Source organism: Podarcis tiliguerta (genome assembly GCF_965153285.1).
Source record: "Podarcis tiliguerta genome assembly, chromosome: 17".
Classification (NCBI taxonomy): Eukaryota; Metazoa; Chordata; class Lepidosauria; order Squamata; family Lacertidae; genus Podarcis; species Podarcis tiliguerta.
In genome coordinates, this window is record NC_139550.1 from 20,983,704 (window position 1) to 21,000,783 (window position 17,080).

The following is a 17,080-nucleotide window of genomic DNA, read 5'->3' on the forward strand; positions in this document are numbered from 1 at the left end:
GAGCTTCTAGTTATAGCTCTCCCATATTAAAAGATTTGGGTGGATGACAACTGGTTTAACATATTAAAAAGAAGCAGCAAAATATCACATTTAAATTCAACTAAACTTAGTGTTTATATCACCCAGTCTTCTGCTACTTTAACAGTGGCTCCCAAGAACCACTACAAAAAGTGAAGACTTAGAAGTCTGCTGAAAGGGGCTCAATCTCAGACTTGTTCAGCATTGGGTGATGTCCAACTGAGCAGTACCCGGAACAGACCCATTGAAATCAACACTTAACCACATTGGTTCACTTAACCACATTGATTTAAAGGGACCTACTCTGAATACAAGTAACACTATATATTACACACTGAGTGTTCTTTTCCATAGAGTTATGGACTCAGAGTGTTGAGAAATAACTGACAATAAACATTGCTTTAAGATACTTTTATTGAAAATATGTACATTCAACCTTTCAATTAAGAGATCTACAACTACAATACAGATTGTATAAAAATATAAAAATAAAAACAGTTAAATTTAAGAAGGCAAAAAACCACCAGTACCCAGCAAAAATTAAGACAAATCTTTCATCAAATGTTATGCAGCTTTCAAATAGCATCCAGAGAAAATTAGTGTTGCAGTCATTTCAGAGGGCCATAATGGAAGAGCTATTTCTGATCTCCTTAGGGAGGTGATTACAAAGCCTTGGGGCCATAGCAAAGGCTCCTAGCTGTTACCAGATTCTATCTTGCACAGCAAAGGAAAACAATGAGGATCTTAATCAGCATAAAGAGATAAGATATACTAGTCCCAATTCTTTAAATGTATTAGAAAGTAATTAAGTGCACAGTACAACAAATTGTCATTCTACATCAAATTGAATAAATACTATACTTGGTTATTTCAAACACAGAGTTACAAAAACAGGCGGTGTAATGTGGGATCTTTCCTTCTCTTACTTGAACATATGCAGTTGCAAACTTTCATGGCTGGACAGCTTTTCTGAGCTGTTAAAATACAGAAAGAGTCATAACTACAGGTTCTGTGCATGAAGACTACTACGATACTAAATTTGAAATTCTAAACATAAATAGGGAAAACACTGGAACTTACTTCTGAGTAACCATAGCTGGAACTGGATAGCAAATTGAATAACAACAAGGCACTCATCATATGTTTATAAAATGCAACTATGAATTATGCATCTAGCATGCAGTGACACCCCCCCCCAAATAAAACCAACTTCCGGTGCCCTAATTTAATCCCACCCTCCTCCAATACACTATCTCCACATCTATTATGTTCTGTAATGGCAGTAAGCCATTCACTTGAAGCCAAGGACTTCATTCTCCTCACCCTTAGAGAACCTATCTAGCAGCCTGGTGTTGCCTTCCTATTTCACCTGTGAGTTTACTGCATACAGAGACTTGACGGAAGGGGTTGGTGCTAGAGTCTCTTAAGGCAGCCTTCAACTAGGTCCCCATCCACTCCAGCCAGCATGGCTAATTGTCAGGGATGTTGGGAGTTATCATTTAAAATATCACAGTGCACAAGTGACAGCAGTAGGAGTGTATGAATGGAGGCAGCATAGTTGGAGCGGGGAGAATTAAACTAGAGCATTTTACGTACAGGATTTGAGCCATCGGCTTCCATCATCTAAATCAAAGGCAGGGAACTAGTTCTGTTATGCTATGTTACTTTTTATTCATATGCTGTGTTTCAGTCAAAAGAATGAAGGTAAGGATCTGATAGGTGAAACAGACCATTATCTTCCCTACTCCTTGTTGGGAAAATTTGACCAGTAGAAAGGGCCACTCAGCTGTCAAATCCCTGACAACAGATGATGGGATGCTTTGAAGTCCCCATGAATGCTTGAGACTTCAAAGCACCACACAGGGGCTGGAGGACCTGAGCTGGGGAAAACTGCATTATGGCAAAAGTGGAACCCATGGCAGGCCCAATTAGGTCCATGGAGGTTCCCTATCCCAGACATAAAGTGACAGACTATGTCCCCTCTATGACATCAGATAGACAGGTTGTTTCTAGAAAAAGTCAATACTGAGGAATTAACCTTTAAAAAGTTTACACAAAGGAGAGAAGTTGGAAGTCACCAGCTGAAGGGAAAACGAAGAAACAAGGATACTCCCAGATGCAGTGGGGGGGGGGCGCATATACACACACACACACACACACACACACAATTTCACCTGCAGCGCTCCTGGCCTTCCTCAAAAAGCACAAATGTGCATTCTTCTCCAAAGGATGCATACAAGCAAGATTCTCTTCTAAACTGCTTTTGTTGGATTAATGTTGTTTGTATTAATATTATGTATTCCTCAAACAGATAAAATAACAGGGAGCTAGGGATGCAAAATTCACCCAGTCCTGGCTTTGTTGCAATCCGCACTATTTCTGATCTGCTACAGTACAGATTCCACCAAAACCTACATTCCTACGCTATCCTCCTCGCTATCTGCTATAGCTAAAATTTGCACAACTGGTTTCAATGGAAGGTAAACATGCTTGCGGACAAAAAGAACAGAATACTGGTCATATTTGCTCGTGTGACTTCCGTTCCTGACCTCTAACAAACATGCAGATTGTGGGAATTCCTGCTCCCTTTTCTGTTTCCGATGGAATTCTCCAGCACCCCTACAGAAAGCCCACTTGATGCTTTAGCTTGGGATTCCTTCATCGCAGGGAGTTGGACTAGATGACGCTTGGGTCCCTTCCAACTCTAAGATTCTATGATTCTATGGCACTTGGCTAAGAGGTTGCACAGACATTCCAGAATCAGCACCCAATGAACTATGGCAACTTTGCTGCTTGGGTGTAACTGGGCAAGAGCAGTTGGCCCATCCCAATGTTTGCACACAGTATCAGTGGGCACAGTTTATGCTGTGGGTGTGGTAAGGCAAGACTGATAGCAGTGCAGGATATCAATACAGGATATTTGCATAAGTTTGCTCACACTCTCCCTCAGTTTTGGCCCATTTCTCGGCCCCGATGTCACTGCTGACATCCTTACAGTGTTGTTGCGCTTTTATTTTTATGTTGCCCCCCATGGCCCTAGCCAGGCTTCATGTGGTGGGGGGGGGCAGAACCTCAGTTATTTAAGTATTTTTATTGTTTGGGGGGAAGCTGCCCCTCCCCCAGCTATGCCCATGGTTGCCCTAATGCTATTGCTCTCTCAATCCTCAGCTTTCAAAGAACAGGGAGGTCTGATGCCACCCCACATCATAAGCTGCCAATTATGGGGAAAGATTTGGAAATAAACTAAGATAAAGGTAAAGACGAGAAGGACGAGATGGTTGGACAGTGTTCTCGAAGCTACCAGCATGAGTTTGACCAAACTGCGGGAGGCAGTGGAAGACAGAAGTGCCTGGCGTGCTCTGGTCCATGGGGTCACGAAGAGTCGGACACAACTAAACGACTAAACAACAACAAAGGTAAAGTTGAGGAACCCTGGACAGTTCCGTCCAGTCAAATTTGACTATGGGGTGCGGCATTCATCTCTGCTTTCGAGCCAGTGTTTGTCCACAGGCAGCTTTTCCAGGGTCATGTGGCCAACATGACTAAACCACTTCTGGTGCAACGGGTGGTACCTATTTATCTACTTACACTGGTATGCTTTTTAACTACTAGGTTAGCAGGAGCTAGGACAGAGCAACGGGAGCTCACCCTGCCATGCGAATTCAAACTGCTGACCTTATATCAGCAAACCCAAGAAGCTCAGTGGTATAGACCACGGTGCCACCCATGTCCCTGTCAGTCAGCACAGGTTAGTGGCTCTAGATATTATGGATGGGAGGGGGAGATCTAACTTGTACTTCTGGTCTGTCGTTGCTAAGCACTAAAAGAAGGGTGGCAATCAATTGCCAACCATTGCAACATATGACGCTGCCTTGCACCAAGGCAGACACTTGGTACATCTACAATGGCTAGTAGCAGCTCTTCAAGGTGTGGGTCTTTTCCAGCCCTACCTGGCAATGCTGGGGATTGAACCTGGAAGCTTCTGCGTGCAAAGCAGATGTTCTACCACTAAGCCACAACCCCTCCCCATGGCTTCTGCCCTTCTGCTACACTTGCATGTCAAAACACTGCAAGATCTTGGGAGTGCCTTTATTTATCAGTTTCTCACCTTGAAGCGGAATATTGATCCATCCGTCACATCTGTGTCTCTGTACTTTAGAAACAGTGTCTGACTTGCATGAATATAGTGTGTTGTATCTTCAGGGCACTTAAGCTGTACCACTTCTCCATTTTTTTCTTTATCCATGAAGAAAAGATGACATTTTAGATCATCTGCACTTAGCTATGGAAATACCAAAATACAGATTATTAAGATTATTATAGAAAAGAAAGGGACAAATATTAGCAGGCTACCATTATATGTTCAACTAAAATGAGTTTTTTAAAAACACCATGTCCTGGGGAATTTTCCAGAGTACCACTTTCAGTGGCGCTGCAATTCCTTCCTTATACCAGAGGAAGAAGGTTCACTGTCTCCCTTGCACTTTAGATATGCATTTTGTTGCACGTGCACTCTGGGAAAACATACACCGCTGGCCAATCTGTTGCCTCTGGAATTTTTTTATGGAAGCACATACATTTCTCAGCACCACTCCAACTTCCCATACAAATCTGTGATTACTGACCACTCTTTAACCAGTTTCCTAGCTTTTTGTTCAGCTAGGGCTTCACTCATGGGTCTGTACACTTCTAGAGCCTGAGAGTACACAGTTCTGCCATTTTATCCTCACAACAGCCCTGTGTGGTAGGTTCAGCTTCATGGCCAAATGGGAATTTGGACCTAAGTCTCCCCGGTCAACTGTTTTATATCTAACACTAAATAGCACTTTAGCTGAATAGTTAATCCTTTCTCAGGTTGAATCCTGACAAGACAGAAGTACTGTTTTTGGGGGACAGGGGGTGGGCTGGTGTGGAGGACTCCCTGGTCCTGAATGGGGTAACTGTGCCCCTGAAGGACCAGGTGCGCAGCCTGGGAGTCATTTGGGACTCATAGCTGTCCATGGAGGTGCAGGTTAATTCTGTGTCCAGGGCAGCTGTTTACCAGCTCCATCTGGTACACAGGCTAAGAGCCTAGCTGCCCGCGGACTGTCTCGCCAGAGTGGTGCATGCTCTAGTTATCTCCTGCTTGGACTACTGCAATGCACTCTACGTGGGGCTACCTTTGAAGGTGACCCGGAAACTACAACTAATCCAGAATGCGGCAGCTAGACTGGTGACTGGGGGCGGCCACCGAGACCACATAACACCGGTCTTGAAAGACCTACATTGGCTCCCAGTACATTTCCGAGCACAATTCAAAGTGTTGGTGTTGACCTTTAAAGCCCCTAAACGGCCTCAGCCCAGTATACCTGAAGGAGCGTCTCCACCCCCATCGTTCTGCCCGGACACTGAGGTCCAGCGCAGAGGGCCTTCTAGCGGTTCCCTCATTGCGAGAAGCAAAGCTACAGGGAACCAGGCAGAGGGCCTTCTCGGTAGTGGCGCCCGCCCTGTGGAATGCCCTCCCATCAGATGTCAAAGTGATAAACAACTACCTGACATTCAGAAGACATCTGAAGACAGCTTTGTCCAGGGAAGTTTTTAATGTGTGACATTTTAGTGTATTTTTGGTCTTTGTGGAAGATGCCCAGAGTGGCTGGGGAAACCCAGCCAGATGGGCGGGGTACAAATAATAAATTATTATTATTATTATTATTATTATGACAACACATGAGTCTTCACTCACAAGCCTCCTGTGCTTCTTCCAAGCAAGACTAAAGCTGCAATCCCAAGCCATTGAAGTCAATAGGGCTTACTTCTGAGTAGTCATGGGTGCTTTCTACCCTGTACATTGAAAGCACTCTCATGCTACCTTCTGACGGTTCCCTCATTGCAAGAAATGAAGTTACAGGGAACCAGGCAGAGGCACCCACCCTGTGGAACACCTTCCTATCAAATGTCAAGGAAATAAACAGTTATCTGACTAGAAAATATCTGGACAGCCCAGTATAGGGAAGCTTTTAATGTTAGAGGTTTTATTGTGTTTTTATATATTTTCCTGGAAGCCACCCAGAGTGGCTGGGGGAACCCAGTCAGATGGGTGGAATAATAATAATAATAATAATAATAATAATAATAATAATAATAATAATAAACTATGAGGAGCATGAAACAGTATAGCATATAGCAAGCCTGTACCACTTATGATTATAAAACTGAATGCAGCTTTTGAGCCATATAAAGTATGTGCCTCGTAGGTAGATATTGATAGTGAATTGTGCTCAGTGCTCAGTGAATTGGTGCGTCACAAATTGTACAGACCTGGCATAAAGCATTTCTAAGTGTTCATATTCTTCAGAAAAAAATATTGGTCGTACCTTAGTGATATCAAACCTTTTGCCCTTAGTATGTGGCTTATTCGGCATATCGCATGAAAACACCTGCAAAGAAAAGACCTCTTAGTTTCAGAATGCTTTGGGAAAATATGGGATACCAAAATAATGACTAGATTGGACATAGTGTAGAAGAACAAGTAACAAACAAACAAACAGATTTTTAAAATGATGGTCGTTATCAACTACATACAGTGGTACCTCAGGTTACATACGCTTCAGGTTAAATACGCTTCAGGTTACAGACTCCACTAACCCACAAATAGTGCTTCAGGATGAGAACAGAAATTGTGCTCCGGTGGCGTGGTGGCAGCAGGAGTACCCATTAGCTAAAGTGGTGCTTCAGGTTAAGAACAGTTTCAGGTTAAGTACGGACCTCCGGAACGAATTATGTACTTAACCCGAGGTACCACTGTATTTTGAAAATGTTGCTTGCTATGGATTTGGACACCTCCAAAGAAATCATAATCAAAATTTGTATGATGGCTCCTGAGATCAAGGAGCAGGTTTCCATCTATGTTTGGATACAATTCAACACCATTTAGTATCATGATGCCAGATTTAACCTTCCAAAATTGCACTGGGTTTTTGGCTTCTTAGAATTCCTGAGCAACGACAGGTACTAGGCTGCTAGTTTTACTACATATGGGAATGATAAATTCCTAGACAATACAGCTCTTTATAATCTTTTTGTACTATAATAATGCTGTTTCATGCACTGCATCATATAGATAGATAGACGATAGATAGATTTGTGCTTTGAAACATATAAATAAATAAATCTGTTAGTCTTAAATTAGTGCCACAAGACTGTCATTTTTGCTGCAAGATTGTAATGGGGTACCTCTCTGGAAATGGCTCCATGTAGTTAATTCTGCTGAGACTCTCAGTGCAAATAGGCCCTCATCATATTACCTTTCCATTTGTTGAAGTGTTGGGGCATCACTCTTTTCTCAAAGGATTTAAGCAATCCACCATCTTACTGGGCACAACTCTAAGGCTTCCTCACTAATTTGGGGGCCCTTAAATTCATGTAAATTGGCCAAACATTAATAATGTCAAGGAAGCCTCATCTGTAACTTGCTGTAGGGATATAAGATGAATTTTCTGGCATCTTCTTGGAAATAAAGGCAGGTGAGAAATCTGTCTGAGGCAGCAACGGAAGCTTTTCTTCCAATGTAAATAGCAGGTGCAGGAAGACTGCAACAGGGAGCAAAAGGTTGGTGCCTCTGTACATCTGCGACAAGGTTCAAAGGTGGATTGGCACACCTGCTACTTACTTCTTAAAATCTATTCACACAGTTAACTAGTTTTATGAATGGGTGCCATATTTAGTTTGGTCCTAAATCAACATCAGGGACACGGGTTAAACCACAGAGCCTAGGACTTGCCGATCAGAACGTCGGCAGTTCAAATCCCCGCAACGGGGTGAGTTCCGGTTGCTCGGTCCCTTCTCCTGCCCACCTAGCAGTTCAAAAGCAGGTCAAAGTGCAAGTAGATAAATAGGTACCGCTCTGGCGGGAAGGTAAACGGCGTTTCCGTGCGCTGCTCTGGTTCACCAGAAGCGGCTTAGTCATGCTGGCCACATGACCCAGAAGCTGTACGCCGGCTTCCTCAGCCAACAAAGCGAGATGAGCGCCGCAACCCCAGAGTCGGTCACGACTGGACCTCATGGTCAGGGGTCCCTTTTACCCTTTACCTTTAAATCAACATCATCTGGATTTTTCAGGTTTGGCCAGTGTCAGTGACCAGAAAAAGGGTGCAGCTGAAATGGCAAAAGTGTGATTGTCAGGGAACTGCCATCAGCTCAGAGGCGAGAGGCGGAAGGGCAGCTGGGTTACAGGGAGCCTCCAAAGATCGTGAGAAGCAGCACTTCCTCCGTGGAGGAGGGAAGCCCCGCCTCTAGTGGAGAAGGGAGGCAGGGCTCGGAGGATGCAAGAGAGAGCCAAGACACCGTGCATAAGCAAAGCAGGGAGGAGGCAGGTCCCCCTTTAGCCACGCCCTCTCTGCGCAGTAGGTTTACGCGCAGAGAGGGGAGGCGTCGAATGGGGGTCAAGAGACTACTCTGCTGGGGAAAGTTTAAGGACCGCCCACTCTCAGATTCTGCTAGTGACTGAGCAAGACATGGAAGTGAAACGTTCTGCACTGTAAATGTTTTTGCACCAATAATAAAGCCTTTGAAAAGACCAGTGGGGACCTTGCCTGTTCACTCTTGAGCAACCACGCCGGTAGACATAACAGTGATCAATAAAGAATCATATAGCTACCAGTTAAGGCCCGTGTTGGGCAAACGTATTTCAAGTTAAATGCATATTTTAATCAGAACGTGCAGATTACTATCTACCTTCTGCCTGCATTTCTGTGATGCTCAGTCCCCATCCTACCTCAGACATAAACAGACTTGGGTTACCTTCAGTTGCTTCTGGTCAATGTCTTTGGTCAGCACCAGCAATTTGTTTTGTTCATCGGACACTTGGCTGAAAGTAACTAGAAACCTGCCGCGACCTGGGCCTAAAAAAAGAGGGGCATAAGAAGGAATTGCCGTGCAACGTAATACATATAACAGGATTTATGTATAAATTTTTAATAAAATTTAAAATAATTACTGGAGCTAAGGTAATTATTCATTGGAATATATATATTCCCAGTAGTGATGTATGGAAGTGAGAGCTGGACCATAAAGAAGGTTTCCCAGTAGTGATGTATGGAAGTGAGAGCTGGACCATAAAGAAGACTGATCGCCGAAGAATTGACGCTTTTGATTTATGGTGCTGGAGGAGACTCTTGAGAGTCCCATGGACTGCAAGAAGATCAAACGCATCCATTCTTAAGGAAATCAGCCCTGAGTGCTCACTGGAAGGACAGATCCTGAAGCTGAGGCTCCAATACTTTGGCCACCTCATGAGAAGAGAAGACTCGCTGGAAAAGACCCTGATGTTGGGAAAGATGGAGGGCACAAGGAGAAGGGGACGACAGAGGACGAGATGGCTAGACGGTGTTCTTGAAGCTACAAACATGAATCTGACCAAACTGTGGGTGGCAGTGGAAGAAAGGAGTGCCTGGTGTGCTCTGGTCCATGGGGTCACGAAGAGTCGGACATGACTGAATGACTAAACAACAACAACATATATATATATATATATATATATATATATATATATATATATATATATACTGTAGTGACACAAGTGAAACAATGTAAGTTCATGTTCCAAAAATGGTTGGGAGCACAAAGACTGAGTGCAAAAATGCTAAAGCAATGGCAGCAAAGACCACAGATAATGTGGTGCAGTGGTTAGAGTGTTGGACCAGGGGCTAGGATGCTCACTCAGTGACCTGGGGTCAGTGAGTGCTTCTCAGCCTAGCCTACCTCACGGGGCTGTTGTGGGGATTAAATGAGGAGGGGGAGAACCATATATGCAACTGGGAGCTCCTTGAAGAAAAATCTGGGACAGAAGTACAATAATAAAAAAAAATATTCCAAAAAGGCAGCTTGGGACTAGGGTCTGGTGTATCACTATGTTTGGGACAAATAAAGGACTTTCCTCCAGGTCAAACTGGCAATGACACGGAGAGGGTTTGTTGGTTTTTATTTTGTCCCACCTTATATACAGTGTATGGTTAGCTCATTGGTTTCAATTGTCCCAAGCCAATTGTTTTGTTTTACCAAACTTTCTTTTTTCTTGTTGTATATCTGGTGTCTGTTTGTGGCCTAGATTGCATGGCTTCATCTGCTGCGATTGATGGGTGTCACACAGGGCAAGGGACTTCTCGTTTGATAGGCCACAGTACCAGCCTGCCAGACTAATCTTTACAGATTTTTTATGCGGAAATGTCTCAGTCTTCAGAGTTGTGAGGGAACCTGCAATATACTTTTATGGTGCAATTACTGCTTTGGACATTTAACGTACTGACTAGGAACATGGAGTGTTCTCGAAGCTACAAACGTGAGTCTGACCAAACTGCGGGAGACAGTGGAAGACAGGAGTGCCTGGCTTGCTCTGGTCCATGGGGTCACAAAGAGTCGGACACGACTAAACGACTAAACAACAACAACAAAGGAACATGGATTGGATAATGAATGTTACTCTTAAAGTGAAGATGATACCTCACTTCTCAAGTGTTGTGGCTGCATGCATCTTGCTCCCTTATTTCACTGCTTAGAAAATGGACATTTTGCTCTTAAGACTCTATCACCCATTCTGGTATAAGAGGGGTAAATTGGCTTCACTGTAGGGGATAATTAGGGACTCGTGTGGGAGGCAGCCCCGCTTTCAAAGAGTAATGTTGTACATTTTTTAATTGACCTTTAAATCAAAAACAGAATTAAACAAACAAACAAAAAAACCTGGATCACTGTCACCCAATTCTTACCTTGAACACGGAAGTAATGGACCCAAGTAGTCATCCATCTGATATCTAAATATAATACACATCAAAGTGTTAACCGTCTAACTTGTCATCTATCATTCCACTATAATATAGCAATGAGTGGTAATATTCTCATGTCCCATTTCTCCCTTTGATTAGGCTACTTATCAATGAAGTAGTAAATCTCTGGGCTCTACCATTTCAGGCAGCATGTAAAGGTTCCTATGACTAAAAGCCCCTTCTGCTGTATTGTGGCCAGGGCAGTCATGCTTAGTCATAACAAGGAAATGGTGTGGTCCTTATAGATTAACTCAAAGGACAGATCATTCCTTTTGTATTCTTTCTCTCACAGTAACTGCATTTGCTTCCTGCAATAAAATGTGTGGGATATATTGTCATCATGATTTGCTTGTTTGTTAAAAGGGTTGCTTTGCTAAACTTGTATCCAGCCTTTACATCAAATGGTCTAATGGTGGCTAACAAGAAGAATACGACATCATAGCAATAATACATTTAAAAACATAAAAACGAGGCAACTATTTAGAGAATTGCATTTGCTATTGATATTAACCATAACTAGTTTGACCCTTAGCATTTAACGTTAAGGGTTTGTTTTCAATAGTGTTCTAGGCTTAACCAGAAGAAAGTAGGGAGAGAACTCTCTGGTTTCAGGGGTGGAGAAGGCAAACCCATCCCTTTCACTCCTGAAAGTTCTTTTGTTTGATATACCAAAGGGGGGGCAGCTGCGATGGCACCTTACTGGGATTGTGGTGCCGGGGGCAGTGCGCTCTCCCCAACCCCCTCTTCCTCCGCCAGTGCCTCCATTAAGAATAGAGGGTGCCTGCCTGTTGTCTATCATTACTTTCCAAGTGCAAGAGTGAATCTGACTCTTATTTATGAAATAAAGAAGTGTGTAAGCAAACGTTGCAAAACAGAAAAAAAAATACCAACTTGTCTCATTCTGCATCAATTTTGTATTAGCGAAATGCTTGATATTTCCAGAGGTTCATGTGCTTTTAAATTATATTCCTCTAGTAGGGGAACTAACATTGAAGCAACAAAAGTGGACTTTGCAAGCGCTTGCACTTTGAGCCTTGTACGCAGTGATTGGATGACCTCACAGTCGTGGCTGAATTTGTCCATATTTACCGTAATACAAACGTCAATTTTGTGTGGGATATCAGTCTGAACACTTGGAGGGCTTATAGTTTAACTTTAGATGTTTAACTTCAGATGTCTGTACCGATTGTTATTGCATTCAGATTGTGAACTGATGTTATTCGTATTATGCATGTACTATTTTTTATTTTATTGTCTTTCATCCCCTCCCCCTTTTCTGTTCAACTTGCAAATAATAAAAAAAGACCACATAGAAACAACATACCATTTTTTTGCTGGAGTCTAGAGAGAGAGATTCCATTCACATCAAACTTCACTACTTCATTGCCCTCTGTTAAGAATAAACATTCTTCTCGGCAGAGAAACTTATACTTTGTTGCTGCCTGAGAAAAACAGAAAAACCTGCCATGAAATACATGTTTTCTGTCATATTACCCAGATAGTAATAGCTGTCTCCTTACCAAGCAGTGTAACCGTAAAAGCTAGAGGGACACATTCCACAAACAGAGGCAATGTGAGGGGCTCCTTGAGTCATTTTTATGTGTAGAGACATGTTCCGCATACCACAAATCTGCTGAAGTGTGGGAGATTTTTTTTTTTTAATGTATAATGCAAGTTGAATGTATGATCTAGGAGCTGAATTTATAGGAAGATTTCTGCATCATCTAATAAATCTAACTCCTACAATGTTTTGCCTTAGAACCTTATTCTTACAAGTCTTTTTTCAAAACAAAGTGATGCTGTGCTTTATTATCCCCATGTAATGGATGAAGACCTAATCTTTCTATTGGAGGATTGCAATTCCTTCTTAAAAAAAACAACCGGCTAGTTATGTATGCCAGTGCTGGAAAGGAAGAAATATAGTTTGTAAATAACCAGATCTCTATCTATCTATATGCATAGATGCATATACACAGCAGCATTTGTCTATATCACAAATGGATTTTGCTGCAGGGAGAAAGAAGAGACCTGTGAGATCTGCCTAAAAAAGGATTGCATATACACTCCTGTATTTGATGCTTTGATAATGATAAATAAGGATTGACAGCACTGATGTGTGAATGTCACTGTAACATATATATTCACTGTAACATATGCATACCTTGCTTTATAGTGTAGTGCTGCTGTTTTTTTCTGTCGAGATATGCATTTCCTAAGAAGGTATGGGTGCATGATGGTCACTTTAAAAACACTACCAAATGCATGGCAGGCAGCTACAAATCTTGCCAAAACAGAAATGTTTTCATTATTACTAAGCTATTTACGGGATGCTACATGATAACCTAGTAAATATTTAGTGCCATATTTGTGCTGTGCAGAAGTGACAATTCATTCTCATTCTTACCTTCTTTCTATATTTGCATCTTTCTTCCACTTGCTGTTCCTAAAATAAAGTAAAAAAAGTAAGTAGTTCAGCAAAAAAACAAAACAGAATCAGAAAATTATCAGAAAACTTTGTGGTACATAGAAGTGAGAATTTATTCTTGTATTTACGTTACTTGTCGTTCTTCGGCATCGTTTCCTCAGTTCCATCCTTGTGCTGGGCTAAAAGAAACCAAGTAACATTTATTTGCATGCATTCGCCGCAAAAGCTTTACAATTTCCGTGCTGTACTAAACTGAGAATTCATTCTCCTACTTACGCTATCTGTAGGTTTCTGCCTTTGTTTTCTGCTTCTCATCTTGGTGCTGGCTGACATCGTTGTGTGGCTTACTGGAGCAGCACAACAAATTTATTCACTTGAAATGTGACTCAGAAACAACGTGGCTCAGGGCCAGTGGAATTGTGCAAGCAAGGCATGCTGATGCCTGCTGTCTACATAAAATGTCCAGGAAAAAGAATAGCCACAAAGAAATTTCCGGAATTCACTTTCCAATAGCCTTTTCTCCCTCTCTGGACTGGCCACACGGTGTGGGTGGCCTGCCAGGAGGATGTGGGAACTCTCCGGGAATTGACAAAGGGGCTACCATGGTGCTGAATGATCCTGGAAAGAAACATCCCCAGGGAGAATGCGCTACCAAAGGCAAATCAGCAACCGAGAGCAAGAGCATCACACCTTCAAATAGCAAACTTGAGAGGTGGGAGTGAGTGCTGACAGAATTGTAGCCAAAGGAGGCACAGTAGAATCATAGCTGTCAACCTTCTCTTTTTTTATGGGAAATTCCCTTATTCTGAAGGCAACCCCATTTAGGAAAGTCTTTAATGTTTGATGTTTTATGGTGTTTTTTGTTATGTACTGAAGTTCTCACCCTGGGCCAGCAGGGGGATACTGTACATAGTTTAGGTCCACATATGCAAATAAGGGATTGAAAGTGACGTTCAGTGATTGGATAGTTACAGAAAATGGTTACTGTTGCGTTCTAGTGGAGCTCTGTATAAGCAGGCTGGCTGAACCCTTCTGTTCTGGCCTTTGAATAAACAAGAGCTGTTGAAGAATTGATGTGTCGTCTGATATGTTCACCCACAACTTAACAACTACCCTATAAAGCAAGATACAACAACAAGAAGATGAAGAAAGTAAAAAAGAGACTAACTGGATAGAACTGTTTAATTAAAGCAGTAATAGAAGTGATGTTTGGATTCTCGTCCGGAGCTTGATGTATGGGTACCCCCAACAAAATTGACAAATTTGGCTGTATAATTTGGAATTAATGTGATTTGAAATAATGTGATATGATTGGCCCGTTAATAAAAATTATGTTTTTTTAAAAAAGAAGAATCGATGTGTCGTCTGATATGTTCACCCACAACTTAACATTTTTCATATTCTGTTGGGAGCCACCCAGAGTGGCTAGGGAAACCCAGCCAGATCGGTGAGGTAGAAATTATAAATTAGTACTATAACTTATAGTACTAAGAGAGGGTGTTGACCATAGCTGTCAACCTTCCCCTTTTTTGCGGGAAATTCCCTTATTCCAGCGCCGTTTCCCGCTGCTTCCCACTGCTATCCTGGATTGTTTGATATCCCGTAGACTGTCCCCAGGACAGGTGAGGCTGCTGATCCCTTATTTTCGAGGCTGCTGATCCCTTATTTTCAAATCTGAAAGTTGACAGCTGTGAGTAGAATACAGTGGTACCTCAGGTTACATACGCTTCAGGTTACATACGCTTCAGGCTACAGACTCCGCTAACCCAGAAATAGTACCTCAGGTTAAGAACTTTGCTTCAGGGTAGGAACAGAAATCATGCTCCTGCGGCACGGCGGCAGCGGAAGGCCCCATTAGCTAAAGTGGTGCTTCAGGTTAAGAACAGTTTCAGGTTAAGAACGGACCTCCAGAACGAATTAAGTACGTAACCACAGGTACCACTGTAAAATAGAATTTATTATTTATACCCTGCCCATCTGGCTGGGTTTCCGCAGCCACTCTGGGTGGCTTCCAACAGAGTAATAAAATACAGTGGTTTGTTAAACATTAAAAGCTTCCCTAAAGAGGGCTGCCTTCAGATGTCTTCTAAAAGTCTGGTAGTTGTTGTTCTCTTTGACATCTGGTGGGAGGGTGTTCCACAGGGCGGGTGCCACTACCAAGCAGCGAGAAACGAGGGAGGAGGCTGTTAGAGAAGCCCTTAGATTTGCAGAATCTGTTAGAGAAGCCCTTAGATTTGCAGAATTTACAAATCTTAGAGAAGCCCTTAGATTTGCAGAACCTAAGGGGGCATTCTCCCCATTCCCCCCAAAAAAGAAATGCACACAGTTTAATGAAGACTGAGCATGCTCGGCAACCAAGGAAGGTTGACTGGCAGTTGCAAATTAAAATAAAATGCCTCCACCTACTGAATTCAGAGAAGGAGGAAATATTATTGAAGGGGGAAGACTTGTCTGCAGTAGCAAGTAGCCTCATCCAGTACCCCACCAGCTTCCAAACAATGCCCATTCAGTACGTCTAGAGAGTCAACACCATACCTGTCAACTTTCAGATTTGAAAATAAGGGAACAGCAGCCTCACCTGTCCCGGGGACAGTCTACGGGATATCTAACAATCCGGGATAGCAGCGGGAAGCAACGGGAAACGGCGTTGGAATAAGGGAATTTCCCCCCAAAAAAGGGAAGGTTGACAGCTATGGTCAACACCCACTCTTAGTACTATAAAAATAACATTATTATAATTTATAATTTCCACCTCACCGATCTGGCTGGTTTCCCAGGCCACTCTGGGCAGCTCCCAACAGAATATGAAAAACACCATGAAACATCAGACATTAAAGACTTTCCTAAATGGGGTTGCCTTCGGATGTCTTCTAAAAGTCAGGTGGTTGTTTATTTCCTTGACGTCTGATGGGAGGGTGTTCCACAGGGTGGGCGCCACTGCCAAAAAGGCCCTCTGCCTGGTTCCTGTAAATTCACGTCTCGCAGCGAGGGAACCACCAGAAGATCCTCGGAGCTGGACCTCAGTGTCTGGACTGAACAATGTGGGTGGAGATGCTCCTTCAGGTATACTGGGCCGAGGCCATTTAGGTAAGGTTACCAGATTTTTTCCAATGAATCCGGGGACACTTTTCAACTTCCTACTAAATAGATGGATTATGTCAGGGGACTGATTTGTAAATCTGGGGACTGTCCCCGGGGAACGGAGACGTCTGGTTATCTTACGTTTAAGGCTTTAAAGGTCAACACCAACACTTTGAATTGTGCTTGGAAACTAGCTTGCTAAGAGGCCCAATGTAGGGATCTGGGGTGAAATACTGTAAGTGTTAAGTTGTGTGTGAATATATCAGACGACACAGTGATTCTTCAAACAGCTCTTGTTTATTCACAGGCCAGAACAGAACTGAACTGAAGGGTTCAGCCAGCCTGCTTATATAGAACTCCACTAGAACGCAACAGTAACCATTTTCTGTAACTATCCAATCACTGAACGTCACTTTTGATCCCTTATTTGCATATGTGGACCTGAACTATCTACAGTATCCCCCTGCTGGCCCAGGGTGAGAACTTCAGTACATAACACCAGGCTATTCAAAATCGGACTGAATTTGTTTTAACCAAACAGATTCACAAAATGTACAGTAGGGCAGTCAAACAAGCATTTAACCTACCCAAAACTGCTGAAATGGGCAGATAGCTTCTCTATAGGCTGCAGGTGACAGCGATGTGCATTGGTTGAAGCATGCACCCCTGAGCAACGATCTCACATTCTCACACGATTAACAAGGGAGGCAGATCAAGGACCTTGAATGCTTCCAAGTGATTCTGTGACTCTTTCTTT

At 42.8% G+C, this 17,080-nt stretch overlaps 1 protein-coding gene across 1 annotated transcript; it reads right to left on the bottom strand.

Annotated features, from left to right (window-relative positions):
* Positions 1-414: 414 nt before the first annotated feature.
* On the bottom strand, positions 415-13,880 carry LOC310667792 (uncharacterized protein). Its single transcript, XM_083420744.1, has 9 exons — positions 13,519-13,880; positions 13,371-13,421; positions 13,222-13,260; positions 12,142-12,259; positions 10,761-10,805; positions 8,797-8,897; positions 6,372-6,434; positions 4,127-4,300; positions 415-992 (listed from the first exon to the last, which is right to left on the bottom strand). The coding sequence occupies exons 1-9, from the start codon at positions 13,573-13,575 to the stop codon at positions 969-971; spliced, it is 672 nt and encodes a 223-aa protein (XP_083276870.1). The 5' UTR covers positions 13,576-13,880; the 3' UTR covers positions 415-968.
* Positions 13,881-17,080: the final 3,200 nt, after the last annotated feature.